Source organism: Centroberyx affinis, unplaced genomic scaffold (genome assembly GCF_046629955.1).
Source record: "Centroberyx affinis isolate AG114_WGS23_722 - 3 ecotype Tasmania unplaced genomic scaffold, CSIRO-AGI_Caff_v1 ptg001696l_1, whole genome shotgun sequence".
NCBI classification, from domain to species: Eukaryota; Metazoa; Chordata; class Actinopteri; order Beryciformes; family Berycidae; genus Centroberyx; species Centroberyx affinis.
In genome coordinates, this window is record NW_027280112.1 from 281,333 (window position 1) to 298,121 (window position 16,789).

At 43.6% G+C, this 16,789-nt stretch overlaps 1 protein-coding gene across 1 annotated transcript; it reads right to left on the reverse strand.

The window, feature by feature from the left end:
* Positions 1-1,362: 1,362 nt before the first annotated feature.
* Positions 1,363-16,623, reverse strand: acss2l (acyl-CoA synthetase short chain family member 2 like). The gene is made up of 18 exons (XM_071528653.1): positions 16,373-16,623; positions 15,721-15,916; positions 12,949-13,040; positions 12,280-12,383; positions 10,362-10,434; positions 10,013-10,088; positions 9,299-9,383; positions 8,376-8,513; positions 7,497-7,667; positions 7,154-7,287; positions 5,538-5,670; positions 4,895-4,951; positions 4,432-4,512; positions 3,858-3,966; positions 3,517-3,585; positions 3,043-3,219; positions 2,225-2,299; positions 1,363-2,142 (listed from the first exon to the last, which is right to left on the reverse strand). The coding sequence occupies exons 1-18, from the start codon at positions 16,503-16,505 to the stop codon at positions 2,015-2,017; spliced, it is 2,031 nt and encodes a 676-aa protein (XP_071384754.1). The 5' UTR covers positions 16,506-16,623; the 3' UTR covers positions 1,363-2,014.
* Positions 16,624-16,789: the final 166 nt, after the last annotated feature.

Consider the following 16,789-nt stretch of genomic DNA (forward strand, 5'->3'; position numbering starts at 1 on the left):
TCCTTGGCCTGACAAAGTGACAGGCAGCGGCCCATCAGCCTCCCAGCAACAGAGACACTGACATTACAACACACAATGAATTATGAATGAAGTGCTCCTGCATCGTAAAGCTGAGGTTTTATGTGCCAGCTCACTGCTGTCATATAGAAAGTTATGGATACGGTGGAAAATTCCCCGTGAAGTGGAATATAGCTGTTCCTCTTGTGTTGCTTTGTGAACTCTAATGCTAAAATGCACTTTTGGATAAAAAACGTCCATCAAATGGCATGGGACTCATTTCAAAAATTGTCAAATTGTTGCCACCATCGCTGGAAAAGGCTTTTACCAGATCAAGAAAAACAAGAGATGCAGTAAATGTTAAGTCCATCCTTCAGTTCACCTTCTTATGAACTCCTGCTTGAAAAACCATTAGCTGCCTAGATTAGTCTGCAGAGGCCTATAATGAGTTTTTATTTTCCATTCAGGTGTACTGAGTGACTCCCAGTGCTCTTTCTGTGTGTGTGTGTGTGTGTGTGTGTGTATGTGTTTGACCAGGGGTGAGGATTGGAGGCAAGATTGTCCCTTGCAGGTTTACGTGGCAACTGATCCTTCATCCGGTCACCACTGCAGACGGGACGACATTGTCAGGGAGCAAACCTCTGCAGACTGGAGGTGGGGGGGTGGGGGGGGGGAAGGGTTGTCATGGTAACCACACCTCTGCTGCTGGGGGTGATGATGTAACATCACCCACCGCCGTGTTTCTGGTCTCTCCCCTCCTTGTGTCCGTCCCACACGTGACAGGGAGTTGGGTGAGAGAGAGAGACAGAGAGAGAGAGAGAGGGAGAAAGAGAGAGAGAGAGACAGAGAGAGAGAGAGAGAGAGAGAGAGAGAGATCCTGTGTCCGATTGACTGTACGTCTCACAAAACATTAAAGGGGAAACTTAGGTTTGATAAGAGAGCATTCCCACAAAGCCTTTCACCCTGATTCAATCTAATCTCCAAAAAACTAGATTATTGTTTCTTTTTTTGCTGTTTCTCAAGAGCACTACTGCTTGTAATTTCAGCTCAAACAAATCCAGGGCACTTAAGATAAAACTGCTCTCTTCTCTGTCCCTCTATCTCCCCGTTCTCCCTAATCGCTGCTCCCTGTTGCACTGATCACATCATCAAAGCTGTGTGTGTGTGTTTCATTAGTGGCTCAGCTGCAGACAACAAAAGGCAGAAAGCCTTGGCAGCAGAGTAAAAAGGCTTTTACAGTAAACAGTAAAACCATCAGATAACGCCTGCAGAGAACGATTCCTGTCACAAGAGGGCGTCGTTGAAATTCAAACCAGCCGCTGTACCAGAATGTGGGGGGGACAGAAACATCACACAGACTACACACTTTATTCCCAGCTCATAGAAACATATCACAAATTGAAAATATACATCAATCATCATTCAAAAACAAGCCATAACGGAAACTGTGCAAAAGCTGACTTGTCTGTCGCGAGATCGTTCACACTTTTTATAAAGAGTAGAAACCTTCCAGACTTTCTTCAATGTTTGGAAAGTAACACTACGACGTTGTGACTATGAAACATGAGAAAAAAAACACAAAGCCTAAGCAAGAGTTGATTGATTGTTTTGAAGACAGAGAGAATGATGGCGATGTTAGGGTCACTGACTTTTAAGAAAACATAAAAGACAGTGATTCTGTGTCCGGTTTGTTTGACATTTTGGCCCGACGACTGTAATTAACACTTGTGGCATCGACAGTCAATTCAGAGTGACAGCTTCATGTCCATACAACTAGATAAAAGAAACCACTGGCGTTTGATTTGACTTTTGCAATTATATTCTACTTTCTTTTCCCCCTCATGAAAGAACAATTCACACGTCTCAAAGTCAGTAGTCTATTTTTAGTCTGATCCCAGCCCCATAATCCAGTCCCAAAGAGTGCGTGCAAACACTCGGAGGCTGATCCAAAACCTCTGCGATTTGTCGTCATCAGCACCGTTGTAGGGTTCTCTAGGCCCGAAGAGAGGCTCGCCGCTCAGGCTGCAGCTTCACACCTCTGGCTGAACAGCACCTCCACCACCTTGGGGTCGGCCAGGGTGGAAAGGTCACCCAGGTCCTTTTCGTTCCGGGCGACCTGCCTGAGGATTCGCCTCATGATCTTCCCTGCAGGGGAATACGATCAGAGTCAGTGGAGGGGAGACCAGTAGAGTGGGAGTCAGTAGAGTAGGAGGTGTTCAGCGGTTACCTGAGCGAGTTTTTGGGAGCGCCGGGGCGTTCTGAATGAAGTCTGGCGTGGCGATTGGTCCGATTTTCTCTCTCACTGAAAACGAATAGGAAAAAGGAATCACTAGCATGCAGAATACAACATGTCTGGATCTGATAATGAAAAGATTATGAGAGGCCGACACAGGTCAACTCCACTGTTAGAGAAGTGATGTAGTGCTATAATAAAACACCATATTATGCACACTATGAATTTATATCATAGGCAAGTTTATAAAGATATATTTCAGTTGGAAAGGTTGAGCATACCAAGTATAATAAAAAGGTGGGTAATGCAAGTTAGTTAAAAAAATAAATTTGTGATGTTCAGTGCATTTCAGGAGTTATTTTATGATGTGTTTTAATTGAAATTTTTGGTGTGCCCATTTTCCCTCAACCTAGCTTGTCTCTACTATAGTTACTGATTTACTACATTTCCCAGAATGCAACTCAACAACTCCAGAGACAGTGGGCAAATGGACATATAAATATACTGTAGCTAGTTGTCTCCATGTTGTGTCCATGATCACAGCTGCTTACTTCTCACTCAGAACACAACATGTCTTGTAGCTGCATTGCATTCTGGTCTATTGAGGCTACTATAGGTGGAGAAATTTGTATCACTGCCTCTTCTACGATGGATTTCTCCCTGTATGATTGTTGAACGTCGGTGCAAAATGATGAGACTAGAAAAAGAGCCATTTGATTCTGATCGACTGACACCAAAAACGTTTGTTTTTTGTTTGTTTTTGATGGATTTTTCCTTTAACCCTCCTCCACATCCCTGAGTCAGAGCCTCACCCAGTCTCTTGAGCTCCTCCACCAGTGTGTGTGTGAACTCCCTGTGGTCTTTGAGGGTGACGAAGCAGTAGAGACACTCGCCCTTCACCGTATGAGGCCGGCTGACCACAGCAGCCTCCGCCACCGCCGGGTGCTCCGTCAGAGCCGCCTCCACCTCCGCTGTGCTCATCAGGTGGCCTGCAGGACACAAAACATACAAGGTTATGAGTTTCATCAGTAGCAATGACAGTTAAAGCCTAAAAATACACTATAAAAATATCAGACATGAGTTAAAAACAGGCTTCCAGAAGAATAAAACAGGCAAATACGATTAAAATAGATTAAAAAATGTAAAATTACACAAAAACCTGTCTGTAAAAATGTGTTTATTTCAAAGATCTGAAGTGATTTGTGAACTATATGAAACTGGCAATCACAGGTTACGGTGCTATACTTATCATCATCAAGTTATCAGACAGTAACATCTAGCAGTACCTGACACATTCAGCATGTCGTCTATTCTCCCTGTGATCCAGTAATAGCCGTCTTTATCCCGCCTGCAGCCTGAGAAAGAGGAAAACATGTTGCGTAACCCCCCCCCAGAGGTTTCATAGCATCACTTTCTCACCAGAAAGATGTTGATCTGTATTTTAGTGAGATATTTACATTTACATTTTCAGGCATTTAGGTTGATACTTATCTGGAGTGACATACAATGTGTGCAACAGTAGAATGAATGTGGTTTCTCCAGATTGGCAACAGTCAATAATGAGGAATGCGAGGGTCAAAGCCACAGTGCCCAGAGAATAGATGTGACATCATTTTACTTGGCTTACCATCTCCGGTCACATAGAAGCCTGGGAATTTCTTGAAGTACGTGTTTTCAAAGCGCTCCTGGTTTCTGTACACAGTACGCATGATCCCAGGCCAAGGCCTCCTGAACACCTGAGACACACAATACACACAAACACTGAGAGAGGTACTACTACTGCTACAAGTACTACTACTAATACTACTACTAATACTACTATTACTACTGCTACTACTGCTTCTGCTACTACTCCTACTCCTACTACTACTACTCCTACTACTACTACTACTGCTACTGCTACTACTCCTACTACTCTTACTACTACTACTACTATTACTCCTACTACTACTCCTACTACCACTACTACTACTACTCCTACTCCTACTACTACTACTACTCCTACTACTACTACTACTACTCCTACTACTACTACTACATTGCTATTACTTTCTTACTCTTATTGACTTACTGTATATTACTGTATTGTTTTATATAATTTTAATACACACACATAATTGCCATACACATAAACAATGTTTGCGATAATATAAGTGATGGGTGACTTGCCAGTAATAACTGAAACTGAAGTTTTAACTCACCAGATAGCCCTCGGCCTCGCCTTCTAGCTCCTCCCCGTGTTCGTTGAGGATGGTCGGCTCCACCCCGAAGAAAGGAAACGTCTGAAATGTGAGAGAGGGCTTTTATATTAGATCCAGGCTTTTTTATTAGATCACTAGATGGTTTCAATAAACAGCTCCGGAATGGCAGCAATGTTTGTTCCAGATCATAACCCAGATCATAATCTACTCATGGGAAGTCTTAACGGGGGTTTACATGAAGAAATGATGCATCCCCACTGATTTTGAAATACTGATGGATCTATGAACGCATGGAGAGAAGGCAGGTTTTCCCACCGGCATACAGGAGAGGGACGGCCCCTTCCTCGCCAGCATATCGTCTATTGATAAAACTCAACAGAGGAGATGCGGGCGTGTTTGAGAATTACACAGAAAACGTCAGAGCGTGAAGTCAGCAGTGTTGACGGAGGTTGTTGTCACTTACAGCAGAGCCGGGCTTCAGCGGCGTGGCAGCAGGCAGCGGAGTCAAGACGTGACCGCCCTGCAGATTCAATAAGGAAATAGATCAATAGCTGCTGATAACCGGTTTTAAAGAGGCTCTTTTATTGCCAGTATTCAGTCAGTAGTCAGTATGATTTATCAGGGTTTGCAGGTTTGCATTCAACGACATAATTCTTGAAAATGTATCTAACAAGATTCTATCTAATTTATCTAACAAGATTCTGAATAGCTAAATATGAATCAGCTCAGTTGTACTACCAGTGGATGTTGATTTTTCTTATCATATTTTTCAATGTTAATGAGCAACCGTAATATTTATATTGAGGAAAAAAAAGTCTAGATCAGACACAAATTAGACCACGGACCCCCATTTGATAAGATTTTTGCTTTCAGATGTTTTATTACAGAAAGTGTATGAAACCCATGACCAACATAGTCATACATGCTGTCATTGTGTCATTGTGCATAATTATAGTGAAAATAAATGATTCCCCTTTTTGCTAGGGACCCCCTGAAACGCCCTCAAGGACCCCTGGGGGTCCCCGGACCCCACTTTGAGAACCACTGGTCTAGATAACAGCCAGGCGTTTGTTAATTACAAGAGGAAGGCATCGCCCGACACTTACTGTCTCTGTCTGCCAGAAAGTGTCGACCACGGGACACTTGCCCTGGCCGACCGCCTCGTGGTACCAGTGCCACGCCTCCGGGTTGATCGGCTCGCCCACAGTACCCAGAATCCTCAGGCTGGAGAGGTCGTACCTGCCAGAGGCAATGGGGTAAAAATAACAGAGATTTAAAGGAAAAAATCAACCAATCAATCAATCAATCTGTGATGGTCAGTGCATTCCAGGAGTTATTTTATGATGAAGTGTTGTAATTTAAACTTTTGGTGAACCCACTTTCCCTCAACCTGCCTCGTCTACTTCTACTTCAGTTAGTGATTTATTACATTTCTCCTTTTGACACCCACCAGAGAACAAGCCTGAACTTGTTGCATTCAGCTGTTGGCTATAAGTGTAGGCGGGCAATAGTGATAGCATAGTAGCAAGAGGGTAATAGCAAGAGAGTGAGTTTTTCCAGTTGAGAATAAGTGAGAGTCGCGTGGCACCACTTACTCAAAACCCAACATGTCTTGTGGCTGCATTGCATTCTGGTCTATTGAGTCTACTCTGGGTGGAGAAATTGGTCTCTCTTCCTCTTCTACGATGGATTTCTCCCTGTACGATGGTTGAGCGTTGGTGCAACATAGTGAGTCTAGAAAGAAGCCCTCGCTCTTTGATTCTGAGGGACTGACACCAAAACTTGCTGATGTTTTAGATAGATGAAACATTTTCTACTATTAAACTTCATTGTAGTGGCACTGGAAATATTTCATGCCATCTACGTTTGGCCATTCATCGGCGGGACAAATACACCACCAAGCAACAAAATGAGATGCCCAGAAATGTAAGGTACATTGCCAATAGCCGTTTTTTAAGAGTTTTTTTTTAAGTGCTTCAGGGTGGATTTTCCCTTTAAGCTACAGTATCACACTGAAGAAGTGATGTAGTATCAGATTAGCCGTCAAACTCTGCTGATCTTTGACATTAGAAACTGAACTTGTCCTCTGTCAGGAGATAATCCCCTCTACTTCCACCATGAAGCTTATACAATAAAGGCAAGGTGCAGATAAAGATGTTTTCTCCTTCTGGCCTAAGGGCGGCACTTTGGTGTCAGTATCAGCACAATGGAAAACAGGGGTTCCTAACTTTGTTCACAGATAATCCCATCTTGAGGGCAGGAATCCCTGTGGGCCCAGTGTTGACAAAGCATGAAAACTGGATGCTCACACCGTATCAATAATACGATTGTCGGTACAGTTTGGTTTCTGGGCTGCTGAGAAGCCAGCAGGGTCAGCAGTCCCAGCAGCCGATGAGATCGTTGGGACCGAAGGTGAGAAAGAGTTTGCTGAAAGAGTGTTGAGGACACGCAGTGGAGATTTGCTCTTAGGCCAGTTTGGTTTGGGTGCGGTGCATGTGGTTTCCTAAAATCATGCCTGGACACACAGTCATTCTGGTTTAAGAATATTCCCATCATTCCCATTTTCACATCAAGGTTGGGAAACCCTGTTTTTAAAAAATACAGTAGAACTACAGCTCAGGTCAAACAATTTTTTGGAAGCCAAATACCCAGCTTCTGCTAAAATTAAACATTAGAATATTTCTGCAACGCTCATAATTGCTATGAGGGTGCGCGGCCTTACTTCTGCAGCGGTTCCCGTCCGTACTTCATCAGCAGGCGGATGGCGGTGGGAGCAGTGTAGAACTTGGTCACTTTGTACTTCTCAATAATCTCCCAGAGCCGACCCACATGAGGGTGGACTGGAATACCTTCAAACTGACACACACACACACACACACACACACGCATCACTTATACTGACAGCTCAGTGGGTAGAGCATTGCCACTTCGCACCCATGGTACTGAAGCCATTTTGGATTAAAGCTTCCACTGAATAGCACACTATAGTACATTTTATCTATTTTTACACAACAGGACAAGCGATCAAGCTAAAAAGGAAAAACAAAACATCTTTTTCGACTCACTAGAACACTAGTGGCGCCGTTGGCAAGCGGGCCGTACGTGATGTAAGAGTGGCCGGTGATCCAGCCGATGTCGGCCGTGCACCAGTACACGTCGTCATGGCGATGATCAAAAACGTACTTGAAGGTCAGCGACGTGTACAGCAGGTACCCGGCAACAGTGTGGAGAACACCCTGTACCGTACACAAGGACGAGAACACACATGCACACACACACGCACACACACACACACACACACATACACACACACATACACACACACATACACACGCACAAATGGAGGGAGGTTTGGTCAACATACAGCAGACGGAAAAAATAAGAGGACTTTCACTGCCGGCAAGCCTGGCGGAAGGGACATGTACGCAGGTGTGTGTGTGTGTGTGTTTGTGTGTGTGTGTGTGTGTGTGTGTGTGTGTCACAGGGATAGAGAGAGAGAGAGAGAGAGGAGGGAGGGAGAGCATGAGTCAGAAAGAGAGAGATGAATCCACATAATGTCATGCTTTGGGCTGTGTGTTTTTGTGTATTTGCTCTACACAACAATGCAACAATGCACACAAGGGCCATTGTGGTACTTGCAGAGTACAGCTAACTTGTTGGAATTGCAGTTATGCCTCTTAGCATTAGAAAACCATTAATTCTCGGCATTTCACAGTCTGTTGACAGCAAAGACAGCTAATTATGTAAAAGTCAGCATGGCTAACACCATTACAGGCTTATCAAAGTAGAAAATAGATGCGATTTGTTTAAAGATGTGGTTTCACTGGGAATCTACACGCGGTGAATGAGAGTGTGCTGCATGTTTTTGCTGGGTTTTTTTTCTTTTCTGTTTAGCCCCTCACCCCTCCCTGTGTGTTTCTGCAGTATATGTAGTTATGTCCTACCTTAGGCTTGCCAGTGGAGCCGCTGGTGTAAAGAATGAACAGCGGGTCCTCAGCGTCCAGCCACTCAGGTTCACACTCCTCAGGAGAGTCTCTCATCACCTCGTCCCACCACACATCACACTCCGAATCCCAGGGGGTCTGAATCCGCCGGGGAGAAGCAGGATAAATCAACACTTGTTACAACTTCGCACAGTGTGCCAAAACCACAGGTTGTAACACATCACATCAACTGAGCTGACTCGAATTTATTGTGTCCCTTTGCAGCAAAGTCTGGATTCTGCAGTAGTGCTGTGCAATGTGTTGAATCAATTTATGGACATATAGACAATGTTACATATCACTGTAGTCATGTGAAAAGGAAGGATTACATGCTCCCGTATGGCTTGAGGAAATTCTAACACTTCAATTGAATAACTTTTAAGTGCATGATGGTCAAGCTAAAAACAAGGCTGCTTTCTTCTGGCTACTTAAAATTTAAAATTTTGGAGATACAAGGTTTCCCCCCTGACAGCAACGATATATTACATAAATGGATGTACAGTAGCAGCCATGGAAAAAGTCCCAAATCTGGCCTCTATCCCACATAAACACTGCAGCAGCCACTGTACCCTATTTTTCTTACATATTATACAGATTTACAGACTTATTAAATAGACATAAGAGTATGACACATATGAAGCTCAGTGGTTTTAGTTATAAAGTGTGTCATATGTTGGGGATTTTAGAATAAGAGTTCCTAGTAAATTGCATTGTTTAGGCGGGTGATACTAAATGGAACAAAGAAACAGAAGTGCAGGTTTTGTCAAATGGAGTATAAATTAATCATATCACACCATTCGTTACAGCTACTGTCACACTTCCTAAGCGTTAGCCCCAGAATAGAGAGTCAGACCCTTGGGTTGCAGTCTTCAAAATGTACCTACTTGTAGTTTGTTGCACGCAGCTCCGCTTTTTGTCCTCAGGGCATGGTGTTTGACGACAAGGCATTTCGTGACACTAGGCGACGCTCTGTGAGGAGATAAAGAATGTTGTGAGAGGCGGTATATGGCATCAAAACATCTTCACTACTGACTGCTTGTCTTATCTTGCTTTCCAATAACTAAAAATCCAGGGTAATATATATAGCATGGTGGGATGAGAAAGAATATTACTATTTCTATGTCTTGTTTTGAAATGTCCATTCCAGGGCACCGGGACGGCCCCTCTCCAATACTAATACAGGATGGCCATACGTGCTGTTTCACACGTTGCCACGGGAGACGGGCGGTTTGGGCTTCCCTGATGAATCTGAGCGCTCCACGTTGCCCGGCAACCCCACAAACCCGCAACTTGGAAAGCAGGCAGTGTGTTTCCTCAACAGCCCTCATAACAGCTGATAGGGCTTTGCTGTGAGTGAGTGAGCGTGTGTGTGTGTGTGTGTGCTTGTGTAAGGTGTATGGGTAAAGGAGGGTTAAAGGATTGGCTGGTGATACGAGATGGAACAAAGGAACAGCCAGCTCGACTGTGTGCGTGTGTGTGTGTGTGTGTGTGCCTGGTGACTCATACAGCCAGGGTTAAGTCCCATTACAAGTGGCTAGTGTAAATAAGAGCGGTTGCTGAGACCCGGGAGACGGATATCCCCGTAAAACAGGACCTACTTTTCCCTGCACTTCTCCAGGGCCTCGTCTGCGATCTGCTTCAGGTTGATCAGCTTCTCTCCTCTGTAAACACCATCTGTATAAAGTATAAAGGGATGGAGGGAGACGGAGAGGGAGAGAGTGAGAAGGAGAGGGAGACAGATGATGGATAGATGATGAGGTATATCAGCTGGCAGGGTCTATTTACAGACTGACTCATAGGTAGTTAGTTTACAACGTGAAAACCATCTTTACAACCCCCCCCCCGATCGTGACAATCCATCACATCCTGGTGCTGTCGTGTGCGGATGCTGCTGGGGGCGATACATCATGTCACGCCACCGCTGCCGTCCCACAGCGCTAAACCTACCTGCTGTCACCAGGATGCTGCTCTGGGCGTCCATGATCCTCTCGCACAGAGACTCGGAGGAGAAACCTGCAAACTGAATGTGCAGAGAGACAGATGGAAAGGAACAAGAGTGAGAAGGAGAGGGAGACACAGAGAAGAAGAGGAAAAAGAGAGGTGAAGAGAGGTTCATAGGGCGAGAGGGGGCAAGTAAACATGTCGCCCCCCACGAATCATGCAGGCATCCGTGACAAGATGCATCATCCCTCCAGGTTTCTTCAAAAACGAGCCGCTGGTGTAGCAGTTATGGCCTTTCAAAGTTTGAAATTTAGACCTTTAATTATAGCACCCCCCGTAGGCCAGAGTGTATTTTTGTATATCAGTGTATTTTGTGCATCAGTGTATTTTTTCAAACATGAGAACACAGTGCCAAGATGCAACACTGAATTATCCTCCACATTTTGTCAAAATTCGATGGTGGTGTATATAATTATAGTGTTGCCATTAGGCCAATCAGCATAATTTAAAAGGATTTGCTGGATGTGTGCAGCAAGTTTCATGTCAGTCTGACTTACGTTGTAGGAGTTAGGGCCTTTCAAAGTTGGAGATTTTGCCTTTTAATTATAGCGCCCCCATCAGGCCAATCAGTGTAATTTTTCCAATGCTGGAAGACAGTGCGAAGCTTCATCCCCCTTCCAAGTTTTATCAAAGTCAGACCAGTGGTGTCTGAGATATGACCTGAGATCTCAGCCATCCATCCATATTCTCTCATTTCATCACTTTATATAGTGGAGTAACCTTATAGAACATTAATGAAGAAGCTTTTTTTGTGTAGCAATAGCCATCTATAATGAATCTCTTATGTGACTGTCAGTTGGCTTCTTCTCCAGACCGGCGCTTGTGTTCTGGCTGAGGTTAATAGTTCACAGAGTATAAAGTGTCACTCTTGATGACAGCAGTATGAATCAGGACACTGAGGACTCTCGACTCAGCAAATGTCACTGCGCACAACATAGCTCTATCCATGATTTAATTCAGCTCCAAAGCTAATTCATGAATAGCAATAAGAGTCACCTGAGAATCGAAAGCAAGAGGCTGGCATTAACCCAAGGATACTTGTATGGCTAATTGACGTTCATGTCAAACATAAAACCACTGAATTGGAGGTTCTGCAACAAGGACGGATGGGGACGCTTAAGAATAGAAATAGCCCTCCGCACTTGATAAAAATGAACCCTGAGAGCACCCAGGAGGTATTTTTAACAGCAACACTAACCTTTAAATGGATGGGGAAGGTTGAATAGCTAAAATGGTGTTGGCTTGCTCACAAAATTACACATACTTTGATCCCCTCCCAAGCTGCATGCAGCCGGTAGAAGTCTGACCCATATATTGTGTGCAGGTGCTGCCCATGCTGCTGTTCACACACTGAGCAGCTGATAACTGCAGGACCAAGGCAGCCAAAACTGACAGGAGCAAGACTCGGGTTACACCGCTGTTTTTCTTGGGAGGGTAAATGGGGTCAGAGCAGCAAACACTGGGAACCTGCTTGTTTACCCGAGAAAAAATGGGATCCTTCAAATGAATTGAGATTAAATGGAGAGGGCATTTCCTCAACACAGATGGGAAATCATGCATGCCAGACATGGGGTTAAATGGTATTTCAATTCCTGCACTGACTGACTCCTGCTTGGGCTGACAGACAGAAGTGCTGAAATTTTGGACTATTTGAAAGACAATCTAGTATACTTTCCTGCTTAATGACTTAACTGACACTATATGACATGTTTTAATGCAGCAAACTCCACTCATCTGGAGCTCCAAGTAGGGTAAAACAAACATTAAGCATTATTGGCAGGTACTATTTGGCCCGGGGCTATTTCATGGCTCTTAAATCTTTTGAAATGAGTTACGGAAATGGAGCGTTCGTCATACTACTTACCACAATGGAGTGAACAGCACCTATCCTGGCACAGGCCAGCATTGTGTAGACGAGCTCTGGGATCATGGGAAGGTAGATAGACACCCTGTCTCCCTTTTTCACACCTTAATGAAGGACACAAGCACACAAGGTTTTGAATAACTTTTGTTTTTCTGTTCCAAAATGAGATATGCACCATTTGAAAAAAGTGACATAGTGATTTCTGACATAAAAGTAAAACTCCTACGATTAGCTGTTTTTAAATTATTTTGACTTGGCAAAATAGTACAGTCCTCATTACTGATAGTGACTAATAGTCCTGTGATTACAAAGAAGGCGTAATCCGAAACATGTTGGAATAAACCCATTCACACACAGAGAACTGTGTGAATATTTTTTATTATATTTTACCATTTTGCCTTGTCATTACTCCGATGGTCGACATCTGATTTGCATTTACGTTCTTTTCTTCCCTTTTTTATTAAAACTTGTGCCTGCTAAAAAATAATTTCTGCAAATCAAAAATCATCTTTATTTTTGAGCTACTGAGCAATGAATTTTTAGGTAACATCATTTTGATGTGTAGCATTTTGGAATGAGGCCCTTCCTACCTAGATATTAGGGGATACAGTGTTACTACAGAGTTCTGGAGGTTATAGTCTGTCGCTGGGGAAGACTTCATTTTCTCACCCATTTGCTTGAGGACATTAGCACAGCGGCAGACCTGGTTCAGCAGCTGGCGGTAGGTGATAACCATGTGGTGGTCAGGTGAGTTCCCCTCCCTGGAAGACAATAAACCCGTCATAAGACAAGAGAAACACATCCAGAAGTGAGAAGAGGCTTGATGTTTTTTTCCTTTTAGGTCTTGCATACAACTCAGGTAATAAATTGTATTGAAAGCTTTTAGGTGTTCCTGTGCATGTTACTCCCTCATTTTAGGACTTACTGAATATTGTTGTCTTCTAAACATTGGGTTTATTTACTTTTCTATCTATCTATCTATCTATCTATCTATCTATCTATCTATCTAATAAATAAATCAGGTCAAATCAAAACCTGTGGATCAGAAATTGGCCAATACTGTCAACCCACTCCTTACAAACATTGTTTCCTGCAACAGTGTCTCCTCAAATGCCGTGCAGCAGGTCCTGTGAGTTCACAGGAGAGATAACATGTTCCCATCGGAGGAAGGTCTATATTGGGTTTGGATGTTTGTCAGGACGGGGCTTGAAAAACTATGTGGCACAATGTTGCCCAGGCCAGTAGACAGCATGGCAGCATGCCTGCACAAAACCTGCCTCTGGTGCGGGACAGGAGCCAAAACACTGCAGCAACCTGACATCAACCTTATCGCCAGAACGATAATGATGAAATAAAGTGACACCACTGATGAAATGGGTTACTGTAGAATCTTAAATCCAGCAGCTATTGATGCTAGTGAGGGCACTTCATCAATCAAGGTGTAACAGAAAATGGTGGCGATATCAGTCCATCAGATATCAGACCTGAAGCCAAGATAACACTTGTTTCGTTTGATACTTACAGCTATGACAGATACAACATATTGTGTTATTACTATCTGCAATGATTCATAAGGCCGCATTCAAGTAGTTGTTTTAGATTACAAACTGAACTCTTTGCTCCTGAGACCGATAAAAAGTACTACCTCATCTTTTGAGTTAATATTCAATCCCCAGATGCATGACCAGAATGTTTCTTGGCAACAGATGAGGAGAAAAGCATTTTCTGCCAAAATCACCTCACCCACTGCGACAGAAAACATGCTGTTAAGCCCATTTGTAACTGGGACCATTTGTAAGTGACACTTTGTGATATTAAGAAACTCAAAATGCACATGCACCACTCTCTCTCTCCATTAAAAACAATGTTTGTCAAAAAATTGTTAAAATCAAAGGGTGACATTCAGCCATCAGGTCACCTTCATTGAGACCTTTATCAGTCGTTGGAGCCTGAAGCACATAATCATGCTAAAACATATTCCTCATGTAGCCAGTGCTGACAACTCAAAACAAAAGTACAACCACACACTTCTTTCTCAAGTCACCTTGCCTAGACAGGATTTGTTTCATGTTGTTGCCTTTGAATTGGCAGTTTGATAAGATTCTCTGACTGTGTGCTTTGTTGAAGAGGCGTTATCCTTTACACTTTGTTCTATTGCCGTAGCACTGTGTGAAGACAATTAGAGTCCTTAACAAATCCCTCAGGGCTGAGCACTCACCTCTCTCTTCATGGGTGGTAATTAGACATCCTTTTGGAAACACAAACATCAATTGATCTCATGGTATTGGCATTATCTAGAAGACACTAGTAGCTGCAAATAATTGCATTTGTTTTAATCTGCAGGCAGCACCAGATAGGTGGAGCTAAATGGATCAGGGCAGTTCAGACAATGTCAAGTAAGATATCAATCACAAAGAAGTATACAAAATTGACTCTTTAATACTTCCTTATGATGTCTTATTCTTCTGGTACTCATGGTATTGCCCTATGGGACAGTCCCACCCATTTCAAAAGGTCTTGCAAATGCTATTTGGCCAAGGTGTTACCTTAACTCATTAAAGTATTTAACAAGTAAAAAACCAGTCTGGTCATAGATAACTCTGAAAACATTTACCAGTGCACAACACAGCTGACAGACAGACTGACTGCAGCCTCATCTGGTAGATTGATGAAACACGGTAAACACTTTATTACATAAGTGCCTCTGTAATGCAAACACTGTGAGGAACCTGTGTGGGTGATGGCTGGTCTCTAAGTGCCCATGCAGGATCACTGAACCTCCATCACTGCTGAGTTGGCAGAACAACAACTTCTTGTTTGCTAAGTTTCTCAAGTTGACAGGGCAAATATTTGCTCATATATCAACTAAAAAAAACAACATAAAAGAGAGCCTTGTATGATAAGAGTGTGAGGATTTACTGTAAGCAGCAAGCCTGGTTTAAGAAGTCCTTTACGGATTTCAATGGGGAAATCCTTTACTATAAGCTTAGTTGCAAAAGTAAATCCAATTGAAGTTGACAGTATTTTGAAAACAATCCATTAGGGCCTTATTGGAGGATTCATGGAAGATTCAAATAGAAGCAGGACTTTTGCACTGCAATAAAACCCTGTACGCTTCTGATTGAGTCTTATAGGACTCTTTAAATCCTGTTGGACTGCCCAGTATGATCCCAAGGTGTTGGCCCCAATTCACAGTTTACCTTGTTTGGATTCTGGCAAAACTTTGGAACCAATCCTGTCAAACGTTCCCTTTGGATTCTGACAGGACATTTTCACCAGAGACCCATCTGAACAGCAGCAGTGTGTTACAGACTGAGGTTTGTTTTGGTGCACTGGGGTCTATAGAGGGAACCATTGCTATTGACTGGGATGCCTGACATAACTGCAGGCAGTATGTCACATGAGAGCCATCTTTTACCCTGGGCAAACACTGTTGCTTACCAGTAAAAGGCAACCTGTTCACCGAGATTCTTCTCCCTCACGTTTCTGTCCAGGACGTTGTAGCACATGTTGGTTTTGGCCCCTTCCATGCATTTGACATAAATGCTGCCTTTGGTCACGTCAAAGTTATACTGCAGCACTGGTCCCGTTGCCGGCTTCTTCCAAAAGAACTCATCAGCAATCTCTTTCCAGAAAGCTGCAACAGACGGGGAGGGATGTGGTTGATGTGGTTATTACAACATCAGGTGAAGAATATATAGGTAGGTCGCACACAAAAATGATGCTTATCTTCTATTTTTTTTGGCACAGGAGAACAAGTAGATACAAACATGTCCCTATCACACACTGAGGAAGGCAGTCAGCATGGAACGTTTGCATCTTGTTGTTCTCCTGTGCCAAAAAAATAAAGCATCATTTATTGTTTTGCGTGCGACCTACCTACATATTCTTCACAAGTTGTGCAAAAGATCTGCACCAAGTCAAAGGCTGAGCGCTAGGTTTGATATTTCTCAGGTATTACAACATCAGACAGTTGTGCAGACAGGCAGACAAACAGAGAGAGAGACACACACAGACAGGCTGAGAGAGAGAGGGTGAAATGCAGGTAAGCGCTGTAAGCGCTGCACTAAAAATACAGATGTCTTTGACCTACCTTCTGGATTCTCCAGAGACTTTCTGTACAGCGCCAGATAGGAGTTGAAATCAGGCACATGAGCATCCCTCTGCAGGTCAGCAGGAGGGAAGTACATTTTGTCCTCTATGTGCTGGGATCCGGGAACGACCATGGTGGAGGAGCAGATGCAGGCCGGCCTATATCATCTGAGGGTGAGACAGAAAAATGGGTTAATCCGGAGCCACTGCTGATCTGCTGGATCCTCCTGGGTTAAGGTGAGAACACCACAAGGCCTCCACAGTTCAGCATGTATAAAGGACCCACCTCTAATCCCTGGGTTTTCAGGCTCTTCCACTCTGCTTAGTGCCAAGGCGGCCAATCGGCTCGCTCGGTTCGGCACTCCCACTTTTTCATTGGCTGAGCTGTCCCTGGTCTGTTGATCGCATTATGAGCAAG

Coding starts and splice junctions, on each gene's coding strand:
- acss2l (XM_071528653.1), bottom strand. CDS start 16,505: ATGGTCGTTCCCGGATCCCAGCACATAGAGGACAAAATGTACTTCCCT. Junction 3,967..4,431: donor GCGAGGCCGAGGGCTATCTG/GTGAGTTAAAAC, acceptor TGTGTGTCTCAG/GTGTTCAGGAGGCCTTGGCC. Junction 3,220..3,516: donor CGACATGCTGAATGTGTCAG/GTACTGCTAGAT, acceptor TGTGTCCTGCAG/GCCACCTGATGAGCACAGCG.